Raw genomic sequence first — 13,355 nt, 5'->3', positions numbered from 1 at the left:
GCGTCGGCAGATAACCGCCCAGCCGCCCTGTTTGGGTGACTCGTTCCCTTCTTCACCAGGGGGAACGGGATGACCCGCTGCAGGGACGTGCTGAGGAGTTTAACGGTTATCTATACGATAAAATCGTTCAGCTCCGGGACGGGTTGGACCAAGATTGCAGTGACTCAGGTGAGGCGTCCGAGGGTGGTCTTGGTGACATTGTCTGGGATGAGTTTGACCCTGTGGCTCCCGAGGACATGGACAGGTTGTTGAGTAGACTGAATGCCACCACGTGTTTACTGGACCCGTGCCCCTCCTGGCTGGTGCTGGCCACTCAGGAGGTGACACGAGGCTGGCTCCAGGCGATTACGATCGCTTCTTTGGTGGAGGGTGTCTTTCCGGCCGCCTTGAAAGAGGCGGTGGTGAGACCCTCCTTAAGAAGCCTTCCTGGACCCGGCTGTTTTAGGTAATTATCGTCCAGTCTCCAACCCGCCGCGGCGAAGGTTGTAGAAATATGGTGGCATATCAGTTTCCCCTGCACCTGGATGAAACCGTCTATCTAGACCCGTTCCAGTCCGGTTTCCGGCCGGTTACAGCACAGAGACGGCTTTGGTCGCGTTGGTGGATGATCTCTGGAGGGCCAGGGATAGGGGTTGTTCCTCTGCCCTGGTCCTATTAGACCTCTCAGCGGCTTCGATACCATCGACCATGGTATCCTGCTGCGCCGGCTGGAGGATTGGGAGTGGGAGGCACCGTTTATCGGTGGTTCTCCTCCTATCTCTCCGACCGGTCGCAGTCGGTGTTGACAGGGGCAGAGGTCGGCCCGAGGCGCCTCACTTGTGGGGTGCCGCAGGGGTCGATCCTCTCGCCTTCTGTTTAACATCTACATGAAGCCGCTGGGTGAGATCATCAGTGGTTTCGCGTGAGGTATCAGCTGTATCGGATGACACCCAGCTGTACCTTTCCACGCGGACCACCCCAACGAAGCTATCAAGTGCTGTCCCGGTGTCTGGAGGCTGTACGGGTCTGGATGGGGAGAAACAGGCTCAAGCTCAATCCTCCAAGACAGAGTGGCTGTGGATGCGGCATCCCGGTACAGTCAGCTAAATCCGCGTCTGACCATCGGTGGCGAGTCATTGGCCCCGATGGAGGGTGCGCAACTTAGGCGTCCTCCTGGATGAGCGGCTGTCTTTGGAAGATCATTTGACGGCCGTCTCCAGGAGAGCGTTTACCAGGTTCGCCTGGTGCGCCAGTTGCGCCTTTCTGGACCGGGATGCCCTGTGCACAGTCACCCACGCACTCGTGACGTCTCGCCTGGATTACTGCAATGCTCTCTACATGGGGCTCCCTTGAAGGGCATCCGGAGGCTGCAGTTAGTCAGAATGCGGCTGCGCGGGTGATAGAGGAGCCCTCGTGGCTCCCGTATAACACCATCCTGCGCAGACTGCACTGGCTGCCTGTGGCCTTCGGTGCGCTTCAAGGTTTTGGTGACCACCTTTAAAGCGCTCCATGGCATAGGGCCGGGTTATCTCTGGGACCGCCTGCTGCTACCGAATACCTCTCACCGACCCGTGCGCTCTCACAGAGGGACTCCTCAGGGTGCCGTCAGCGAGGCAATGTCGTCTGGCGACGCCCAGGAAGGGCCTTCTCTGTGGGGCTCCCACCCTCTGGAATGAACTGCCCCAGGACTTCGTCAGCTTCGGACCTTGGACCTTCCGCATGAGCTTAAAACATATCTATTTAATTGCGCAGGACTGAGTTAGATTTTAGTTTATGGGTTTTATCTTGGGTTTTAATTTTTATATTTTTAATTAAGGCTTTTGAATAAGTTTTTTAATTGTTTTTAGAATTGTATTTATTGTATTTCTTGCTTTTAAATGCCTGTAAACCGCCCTGAGTCCTTTGGGAGATAGGGCGGTATATAAATATAAACAATAAATAAATAAATAAATAAATAAATAACATCCTAGAATTTATGAATAATTTAGTAATGTAGCAATTCCCCAATATTTAGTAATTTAGTAATGAACAGTCCTTAATATTAACTTTGGAAATCATGATTAGACCAAATTCTTATCAATAAATTAGGCAGGAGGGAAAAACCTATCTATTTAGGAGCCAATCTCATTCGAGGAAAATGATGTTCCAGAGGGCAAGTGCCATGGCATATATTATTTCTGGAACCCATCAAATGAAGCTCCTTGGCTAATGAGACTCCATACATACTAGAAGGGCAAAGAGTCCCCATTCTTATGGTAACAATTTTCCTGTCCTATCTTCAGACCAATTATCACCTTGCAGCCTAAACTATATTAAAATATTGTTGCCTGCTATGTATATGGCTATATGGTTCAGGGTTAAGATGATGGGCTTGTTGGTTGGAAAGACCTGAGACATGAGCTGCACATGTTGGGGTGGGTTCCTGTCCTCACTCCAGCACCTGTCAACCTAGCAGTTTGAAAGCATTCAAATGCAAGTAGAAAAATAGGTAGCACTTTGGTGGGAAGATAACAGGGCTCCGTAACATCGTGATGGCTACATGGCCATGGAAATGTCTTTGGACAGTGCTAGCTCAATGGTCTTGAAAAAGAGATGAGTACTGCCCCCCAATAGTTGGCAATGACTAGCAGAATAAAATCCCCAGGGACTCATTTCCCTTTACTTTTATGTATAATTGGGAGGAAAACTGCAATATGCTTAGAATGAATAAAAAGAATGTTAGATTCTGTAATGGTTAGGATACTGGGCCGACAAACCAAGAGACTGTGAATTCTAGCCCAACCCTACGCACAAAACCAGTTGGGTTGTCTTGGTCAAGTAATTCTCTCTTATCCCTAAGAAGAAGCCAAGGGCAAGCTACTTTCCACAAAATCTTGCAAAGAAAAGGGACTTGGCAGGTAATCTACAGAAGTTAACAATGACTCAAAGGCACATGCACACAAAAGATTATTACCTGGCAAGCATCCTTCCCTCCTTCCATGTAGCCTGCGCATATCATGTCATCTTTTATTATGGTCGCCATCCCAGGTTCTTTAAAGTCACTGTAAAGAACCTCACAGGTAGCCCTGTCAATAAGGGGAAGAAGCACTTCCTGCAAAATCTCAGGTTCAGGAAGTGGGACTGACAAAAAGAGAAAAGAAATCTATTTCTTCAAATTCCATCAAAGGAGAAAGCAGAACATCTATATAAAAGTACAAATTTCAGCAAACTGAACATATTGTCAGTGTATTTATTGTTGCTGAAATTTAAACAAATGTAAATAATTATTCATCAAATGTTATACTTGCTCTTCTTTAAACAATTATTTAAATTACACCAATTCTAAACAATGATTAAATGTGCATAAGCCCCATTTTCTGTTGCATTTATCCAAGCAGTTATTAAAATCTTTGATAACTTAATTCTATTTTTACTCATTGTTTTTCCTCCAGAAAAAATATTAATTTATGTTAGTCTTCACAAATCCATCTCAAAATGTTACCCCATTTCAACAGAGCCAATTAGTAGTTGGGGCAGGATAAGGTTCTAAGTGTGTGTGTGTGTGTGTGTGTATGTGTGTGTGTGTGTGTGTGTGTAAGATTTTGTGCTTAACTTGTTTCTGGCTTGTATTTAAGATATAAGCAATGTAAAGAAAAAAAGATATACAAAAGATATACAAAAAAAGATATACAATTGGATAAAATAGGTTCACACCTATGACAATATAATTTGTTTAATGACTTTAGTGACTCACTTCACAACCATCATAAAAATGGTTGTAGAATCAAGGCTGGTCATGTGGTGCCTTGACTTACAACCACAATAACTTAAAATCAAACTTCTGATTCCAATTTTGATTGTAAGGACTACCTGTATTTCTACTAATCGTTTGGAAAATATTTACTTATGAGTAGCTATAAACCCCAAAAGAGATGGAACTTCATATAGATATATATGATAGCAAGATAGCTAGATAGCTAGATTAGATAGCTAGATCAGATAGCTAGATGACCACATTGACTCTCCCTCAACTCAACGTGGTCATATCCTACATTCAGTGGTGGGATTCAAGTAATTTAACAACCGGTTCTCTGTCCTAATGATTTCTTCCAACAACCAGTTTGCCAAACTGCTCAGAAAGTTAACAACTGGTTCTCCTGAAGTGGTGCGAACTGGCTGAATCCCACCACTGCCTACATTGCATGTAGCTAGATTGATAGATATATATTTTTTTGATAGATAGATATAGATAGATAGATAGATAGATAGATAGATAGATAGATAGATAGATGGTAGATAGATAGATAGTGTTGTGTCTTGCCCGCTCTCACCGCAGCCAGGGTCTTCTTATCTGCTTCTGAACGCTGAGGAATGTCCTAGTATGCCTCCCGGCCCCAGCCCTGGCTCCATGCCCAGACAGGCTGAGGAGGAGGGGGCACCTCCTGGCCCCAGCCCTGGCTCCATGCCCAGACAGGCTGTGGAGGAGGGAGCACCTCCCGGCCCCAGCCCTGGCTCCATGCCCAGGCAAATGGAGCAACTAGACCCCTCCCCCTCCCCCACAGCATGTGAGCCTGAGGGAGGTCAATTACCAACAGCTGCCGACTGGAGTGACCCTCGCTTCAGAAGAATTGATAGGCAGCGGCATCAGAAGGAAGGGAGGGGCAGGCCTGGATAAGTGCTGATTCATGGAGCCAGGGCTGGGGCCGGGAGGTGCCCCCTCCTCCTCAGCCTGTCTGGGCATGGAGCCAGGGCTGGGGCCAGGAGACATACTAGGACATTCCTCAGCGTTCGGAAGCAGATAAGAAGACCCCGGCTGCGGTGAGAGCGGGCAAGACACAACAGATAGATAGATAGATAGATAGATGATAGATAGATAGATAGATAGATAGATAGATAGATAGATAGATAGATAGATAGATAGACAGACAGACAGACAGACAGACAGATAGCTGATAGATAGATATCAGATACATGGATAGAGGAGTAGAAGGACAAAGGGACCAGTTCGCCCAAACTGGTTGTTCCAATTCTGTATGGTTCGGAGAACCAGCAAATCGGACCACTGGCTGCTCTTCCCCCACCCATTTTTCAGGCCATTTTTCAGGCCAAAATCAGCCTGAAAACAGCTTGAAAACAGCCTCAAAAAAGCCTGAAAACAACCAAAAAAATCTGGCTGTGAGAGGAAAAGATGTGTCACGGGCCCCCTCGTCCCAGAAGCAGCAATCTTGCACTCTTCCCTGCTTTGCTAGCTCCCTTCTTTGCATGGGATCACTCAGAAATGGAACAGAAAAGGAGAAGGGGGCGGCGTTTCTGTATGCTTTTGTTTCTGTGTGGCACTGTCCCCTCAATGCTAGCAGCTGCCACTGTCCCCTTCTCCCTCTTCGTCCCTGCTGCTGGGTGATCCCATGCAAAGAAGGGGGTTAGCAGAGAGGGGAAAGTGCGAGATTGCTGTTTTTGGGTTGAGGGGTCCCAGGAAGTATTTGGATCCAAATTACCCAGTTTCTCTTCCTCTCGCAGCCAGCTTTCTCAGTCTAGCTTAGTCTTAGTCTCTCTCTCTCTCTCTCTCTCTCTCTCTCTCTCTCTCTCTCACACACACACACACAGACACACACACACACACACACACACACCCCACACACACACACACATACACACACACACACATACACACACAGGTTGGATCTTTTTTTCCTCCCGTCCCCACCCCACTGGAGACCCCTGGATTCCCTTCCCAACTCTGCCTGTCCCATACAGGTACCATCCACACAGAGTTGGCCATGCCCACTCAGTCACATGACCTCTTAGCCATACACACCCAGCCAGTCATTAGGGCCGAGAACCAGTCATTAAAAAATGTGAAGCCCACCACTAATCACACATAATATAGAAATATATCTGATAGCCTCACCTTCTGGTTTAATGTCCCCCCAGCCTGCAACCCAACAACCCAATCTGGGAGGGAAGACGATGGAAGATCCTGGTAAACATGCAGGGTGGATACGCTGGGTGAAATTCACAGGGATTTCGAGTTCTATAAGTGCAATATCATTGCCTTTTATGAGCTCAGTGTAGTTGGAGTGCATGATAATTTGCTTCACATTTATTAGTACTGACTCTGGTCCAGGATTGGAGAGATTGTAGGATCCCAAAAGAATGGCAAATCGAGAGGGATCTGGGTGTCTGTAAACAGAGAAATCGGCTAATAAAACATAAATAGGAATATGGCAGTGAAAACAGATACATTGTTTAAAATTCAGCTACAAAGAGGAGGATGATGAAATTAGGTAGTTAAGACAAAGTTGAAGAAGTATTTTAATTGTAGTTGGGAAACAGGAAAATAAATCTTGTAAGGAGATTGGGCTTTAACCCTCAAAGAAACATGATAGAATTTACTAGACAAAGTGTAACTGAAAACTCACTTCCTTAGGAATGGGAGAACATGAGTCATGGCCAACAATAGCTAATAGCTTGGCTGTATGGTTTCTCCATGAAAGAATGGTAGAAACCTATCACCAGGATGCCAGATTTCTTGGGAAAGGAAATGAAGTTTTATAAATTAGTTTCAGAAGTCAGAGAATCAACCTTGTGAGGGTTTGTATGAGAGGAGTGAAGTTTGAAAACTGATCTCACCTGGAAAAGCAATGTGCTGCTGTTAGAACCCAGCGCGAGGCAATGAGAGTTCCCCCACAGTGATGTGACTCAAAATTCTGTATACTGGCCAGCCATGGCCATGAACCCACCTCAGCATCTGAACCTCCTGCTATTCGGGAAGAGGGGATAAATCGGCCACAAGCTGTGGGGAGAGCAAGATTGGCAGATTAGTGTCTGGGCCTTGAGTTCCCTGCAACTGAAATCCATGGAAAATTTTATTCACCTGGAGGTGGCTGGGCCTCTGTAATGCCTGTGAAGAAAAGAAGAGAAATATCAAAAGAGACTGAATGGACTGAACAGGATAGCCAAAGATAAAACAAAAGAAGGCATATAAATAATCTATAAATTATATACTACATTAAGATCATTTTAGATCAACAATTCTATCATTACATGAAAGATACATTTTGAATTAATTATTCATTAATTAATAATTAATTAACATGTGACTTGGAACTTTAAAAATGTGCTGTGTCATTCAAAAATGACCATACTCAGTACAGTACGTATCACTACTTCGTGATAAAACTACTACTTTTATTTCTGGTAAAGACACAGATCTGAAGGAACTTTTGACCCAACGTTATCCAAAGAGTTTCAGAGCTTGGGAGGATTTGTATGAGATAAAAGGAGGGCATCATCCTCAGCATTTTTCTTAACATTGCCTCTATACCTTACTGTCCTCTCCCTTTTTAAAATCAAGTTGAAAGGTTAGTTTAATTTAAAAAAAATAAGATAAAGAGGATGAGATACTTGTAAAATTCTGTTTTTACTTCATCATTATGGAGTACTGAGTATAAATTAATGTGAGAAAAAAATGAATTTTAACAAATATACTGTCGAATCAGGCTGCAGCATAACAAAATTGACAAAAGTGAAGAGGGTCTGAATACTGTCTTAGTACACACACACACACACACACACACACACACACACGTACATACTTATATTCACTATATGATGCACTATAATTAGAGTACGGTAGTCAAATCAATCAAACAACTAACAGATAGACAGAAGATGTGAATTTTCCTCTTTTGTTACATATTTCTGAATTTATAATTAAGCCTTTCCACCTTTAAACTTTTCTACATTAATGTTAAGTTTTCTTGCTTATATGCTATATTATCATACATACCATATTGATTCTGAAATTACAAATGTAATTAATAATTGCATTCAATGCATTCAAAAAGGCATTTTTGTAATGGCAGTAAGCAAATGAAAATGATATTTCCAATTATACCATAGAATATTAGAGATAGCTGATATATAATTTTTGGCTCTACTTCCTACAGATCTGAATCATGTGGATTGGAATCCAGAAGTGCATTGGGTTGCCTTCTCCTGATGTAAATAATTTTTAATATTTATCTAATATTTATTTAGATTAATCTGGAAACCACTTAGTCCTAAAGGTAAATTTAACTCGGCTGTATGTCTCAGCCCGTGGTGAGTTAAACAATACCATGAGCTTCCTCCTGTAGTGCCTGTTAGGAGCCTGTTAGGAGCTAGATGGGGAGCAACAAGTTGAAACTGAACCCTGGCAAGACCGAGTGTCTCTGGGTTTGGGGTTCTTTGGCCCATTGAAGAATAGCAACCTTTGGTATTGGATGAAGTGGTACTGCCCCAAACAGATCCTGTTCATAATCTGGGGCTTTTCCTAGATTTAAAGAGCAGATGGCAGTTATGGCCAGGAAGGCCTTTGCATAACTGTGGGTTGTGTACCAGTTATGCCCTTTCCTAGACCAACAAACCCTACTCATGCCCTAATCATCTCCTGTCTTGACTATTGCAATGTGTTCTATATGAGAAGCATCTGGAAACTTCAGTTGGTGCAACTAGAGCATGGTTTTGTGTAGATCTTGATGTGCACATGTATCGCCTCTCCTGTAGGAGCTGCATCAGTTGCCAATTCACTTCCAGGTGCAATTCAAGGCACTGGGTGTAGTCTTTAAAACTTCTCATGGCTTGGGTCCAGATTACCTGAGGAACCATCTCTTGACAGTCACATCTACCTGACTTACTAGAGTGGCGAGCAGTGGTGGGTTTGTACCGGTTCGCCCCGGTTTGGGCGAACTGGTAGCGGCGGTGGTGGGAGGCTCTTCCCACCAGCCCAGACATCATCAAAAATGCTCTGTGCATGCACAGAAGCTTCTGTGCATGCGCAGAAGCTCCGCACACTCGCAAAGTGAGTGTGCATGCCTGCACACTACTGATAGTGAACCAGAAGCACCGGGATTTGAAACCCACTATTGGTGGGAAAGCAAGCAATGCTTTGGGTCCTGTCCCCCAAAAAATACATTTGATAGGACTCAGAAGAAGGGCCTTCTCTGTGGTGGCTCCCTCCCTCTCAAACATCTTTCCTCCAGAAATTAGACTGGCCTCCACTCTTTTGGAAAGCACTGAAAATGTGATTCTGCCAGTGGGCCTGGGGAACCCAGAGCAGGATGTACAGTAGTCCATTAAATGTGGGGTATGAATGTGTGTTGTCACCTTGGTGAAGGGGGGGTGTTATTATTTTATTTTCTTTATTTTTTATTATTTTTATTTCTTTTATATTGTGCTTTTATGTTCTGAGTTGCCATGTGAAAGTAGGAGGCAATATAAATTTTCTAAATTATTAAATACATTTTAAAGAGAGAGAAATAAGGCATCTGTAATGTAAACCTCAGGAAATATTACATCAACAAAAGTATGATTCAAGAATAATCACAGCTGAATAAATCCTACCAATCCAAACATTGGGAAAATTAAACAGATTTCTAAAATTTCTAATAAAACAAAACAAATCCTTTCTCAGAATCCAAATAATAAATTCAAATTATTTTAAGTAAACAAAAGGAACATTAATTTAAAATCTGCTATTTAACAGCCTTGTATAAATCCAGTCTCAGCTAGATATACAAGAGTTGGAAGAATGCCCTGGAATCTATGAATCAAAGTAACTATTATACTCTTGTTATCCACATTTATCAAAGAAATGCATGTATAATTCGAACACCCAGTAGATTCTTTCCTGCCTTCAGGATTTTCTTTCCTTAAAAATAAAGGACTTCTTTAAAAAATTGTTTCAATTAAAATAGGAAAGAAATACATAATATATTTTCAAACCATTCTACTATCAGGTCTAGGGTCTTAGCCAATTTCATTAATTTAAAGTAGAGATTATTTCTAAAATCAAAACAAGTAAAATAAAATTAGTAACCTGCCCTGGATTAAATAGGCTAAACTTTACCTTTTGTAAAAAAAAAAAGGGGGGGGGGGTTTGTCTCATCATCTATTGATGTTTGTGTTTAATTTTTCAAAATAAAATAATTGGGTGCCTAGTAAATGAGAGAGGAGGGATGAACCTCTTTGTATTTTATACACCCACCTGTTTTGGAAAAAAAATAAGTGCCTAAATATATTTATATATATATATATATATTCTCTTACCCATCAGAAGAAAGAGGAGAGCCAGACTTTCAATCCCAAGAAATCTCACCATTTTTGTTTATGAATCTATCTCGATTTAAGTCAAGCAATAAAAGAAGGAAAAAGTTAACAGGTAGACGAAGCATAAAATAGTGTTACTGTACTCTGACCTCCTTTTATAAACTTTATGCTCCCTATATAACTCCTCCTAGCATCTTAAAGGAAACAGTTTGTTGTTTTTGTTCAAATAATGTATTTGAGATTGATTTCTCCAAGTGGATTGAGAGTTGACTCCTTCCCCGGGTAGGGTGGAGCCTTTTTAATTGTATTAATCAAAGAAAGGAGTAGGACTGTAAGAACTCAGATAAATCAAAGACCAGTCAGGTATTTACAAAGCACTTAGTACACAAAGGCAACTGTGTTATGTGACTGTTCATTCCAGAGTACCATGTTTCCAAAGAATAGTGTATTTGGACATACTATGTGCATTTAAGTTTTCTTTACAGATTTGTAGGACTGTCCATGTCCTACTGATCCCACTGATTGGAGCTTCTGGATATAGTCTAATGATTGTGGAGGGCACCACATCTGTAAAAGATCACGTCTGTTCTTGGAAAAGCAAATATTTGAGATGGAGTCAGCAGCAATGGACCCACTGTAGGCCCGACGGCTTGGTTCTGCCTCAGTAAAGTTCTTTGTCCCACAGAAACTGTGAAGTCCTTTTTTTCTGTCTAAGAAGATAACATGAATCATACACTGAAATATACTATACGCCTATACGTCTTATATTCTGTCTATTCAAATATCATATAGTTAAGTATTGTTCAAGTCAGATTCAGCTTTTGATGACTTCATGGACACATTTATTTGTTTATTTTATTTTTATTCATTTTTATCCCAACTTTATTATTGCTATAAATAACTCAAGGTGGGGAATAAACCCAATACTTGCTCCTCCATGCAGGCTTCTTAGTCACAGTATGAAAATACTTTGTCTTTGTGTTCTGCTGTGGAAAAATATCCATTGGAAGATCTGTTCCTAGCTAAGTCCAAATGAACCAGGCACAATGACAAAGTTGAGTTTTAGTAAAACAAATTCTTATACAAAAAGATGCCTCTAGCTAAAGGGATCCAGAAGAAAGAGTTTGAAATCATTATTATTATTATTATTATTATTATTATTATTATTATTATTATTATTATTATTATTATTTTGATTTTTATACCGCCCTTCTCCCAAAGGACTCAGGGCGGTGTACAGGCAAAAATAAAAACAGGCAATACAATGTACAATTTAAAATGCAAATTAAAAAACTTATTTTATAATTAGCCTAACAAGTTTAAAATATATAATAAACTAAAACCCCATTTAAAATTATTAATAGAAAATTTAAAATTGATAAAATTTAAGCCAGCCCCGCGCGAATGAAAAGATGTGTCTTCAGTTCGCGACGGAAGGTCCGAAGGTCAGGTATTTGGCGTAAACCCGGGGGAAGCTCGTTCCAGAGTGTGGGAGCCCCCACAGAGAAGGACCTCCCCCTGGGGGCCGCCAGCCGACATTGCTTGGCGGACGGCACCCTGAGAAGTCCCTCTCTGTGAGAGCGTACGGGTCGGTGGGAGGCATGCGGTAACAGCAGGCGGTCCCGTAAGTACCCAGGCCCTAAGCCATGGAGCGCTTTAAAGGTCGTAACCAAAACCTTAAAGTGCACTCGAAAGGCCACAGGTAGCCAGTGCAGTCTGCGCAGGAGCAGTGTTACGTGGGAGCTATGCGTAGCTCCCTCTATCACCCGCGCAGCTGCATTCTGGACTAACTGAAGCCTCCGAGTGCACCTCAAGGGGAGCCCCATGTAGAGAGCATTACAATAATCCAAGCGAGAGGTAACGAGCGCATGAGTGACCGTGCACAAGGCATCCCGATCAAGGAAGGGGCGCAACTGCCGAAACAGGCGAACCTGGTGGAAGGCCCTCCTGGAGATGGCCATCAAATGTTTGTTTGTTTGTTTGTTTGTTTACATTTATACCCCGCCCTTCTCCGAAGACTCAGGGCGGCTTACAGTGTATAAGGCAATAGTCTCATTCTATTTGTATATTATTATTTTTTTTACAAAGTCAACTTATTGCCCCCCCAACAATCTGGGTCCTCATTTTACCTACCTTATAAAGGATGGAAGGCTGAGTCAACCTTGGGCCGGGCTCGAACCTACAGTAATTGCAGGCTTTGTGTTCTTAATAACAGGCCTTACCAGCCTGAGCTAAACCGGCCCTTAAATGATCCTCAAACGACAGCCGTTCATCCAGGAGGACACCTAAATTGCGCACCCTATCCTTTGGGGCCAATAACTCGCCTCCAACAGTCAGACGCAGCTGCAGCTGACTGAATCGGGATGCCGGCATCCACAGCCACTCCGTCTTGAAGGGATTAAGCTTGAGCCTGTTTCTCCCCATCCAGACCCGTACGGCTTCCAAACACCGGGACAGCACTTCAACAACTTCATATGTATTATATACACAATACATTTATGTGACAATTTCCACAGCAATATGTGAAGTACATACAAGACGTTAAAGCTCACCTGGATATTTTCAACATTCTCTTATCTTATTCTACATTTCTATTAGAGTTTTACTATCTAAATTAAATTGTATACTAATGGCACTTATAGCATCCTTTCTAACTCCAGGAATAAACAATTCAGCATTCATGAATAAAGGTTTGCCTGGCATCTATAGCTCATCTCTCGGTCAATCCATTCTTTCCTCTTTTTATCTGCTTCTAATTATTATTATTATTTACTTTATTCATTAAAAATGAAACTCAGTCAATTGAACATTCAAAAAGGCATAACAAATACCATTGACTTGTGCTAATGGTTGATACAGGTTGCTGTCAGCGCCCTAGGTATCAACCAAGTACCTTCTTAAAATGTACAATGTTCCAAGTAGTTCAGTTTTTCACAGTTCTGCTGGTGTTATTGCAGGAAGCTGCAATTTGTTGATGTATCTTATAAAATTCTTGGACATGGTCCAGTTCTTTTTCTTTGGCTCTGGCATCTCCTGGTACCAGGATGTCAATAAATTGTACATTTCAGTTTTCGACAACTGTGATATCTGGTGTGTTGTGTTCCAAGTAACAATCCATCTGTATTTGAAAGTCCCACATGATCATTATTATTATTATTATTATTATTATTATTATTATTATTATTATTATTACTACTACTACTACTACTACTACTACTACTACTACTACTACTATTAAATAACATGTTTAATATAGTGGACAAGGTTCCAGACTAGGAACTGGGAGACTGTGATTTCTAGTCCCAGCT

General features: G+C 42.1%; 1 protein-coding gene across 7 annotated transcripts in view; it reads right to left on the bottom strand.

Moving 5' to 3' along the window:
• Nucleotides 1–13,355, bottom strand: part of LOC131196778 (serine protease 27-like) — a 47,367-nt gene that overhangs the window by 5,101 nt on the left and 28,911 nt on the right. For 5 of the 7 annotated variants that reach the window (XM_058180062.1, XM_058180065.1, XM_058180059.1 and 2 more), the window contains 5 exons: nt 10,048–10,113; nt 6,833–6,859; nt 6,589–6,751; nt 5,867–6,138; nt 2,933–3,099 (listed from right to left, as the gene is read on the bottom strand). In XM_058180062.1, the coding sequence (XP_058036045.1) occupies nt 2,933–3,099; nt 5,867–6,138; nt 6,589–6,751; nt 6,833–6,859; nt 10,048–10,099 (681 nt within the window). In that variant the 5' untranslated portion in view covers nt 10,100–10,113. Of the gene's footprint in view, nt 1–2,932; nt 3,100–5,866; nt 6,139–6,588; nt 6,752–6,832; nt 6,860–10,047; nt 10,114–10,506; nt 10,758–13,355 lie in introns of all 7 variants that reach the window. The other 2 variants (XM_058180063.1, XM_058180060.1) reach the window with 2 other exon arrangements.

The sequence above is a fragment of the Ahaetulla prasina genome, chromosome 4, assembly GCF_028640845.1.
Source record: "Ahaetulla prasina isolate Xishuangbanna chromosome 4, ASM2864084v1, whole genome shotgun sequence".
NCBI lineage: Eukaryota > Metazoa > Chordata > Lepidosauria > Squamata > Colubridae > Ahaetulla > Ahaetulla prasina.
Note: the sequence above shows the minus strand (reverse complement) of the source record. Positions and strands in the feature narration are given on the sequence as shown.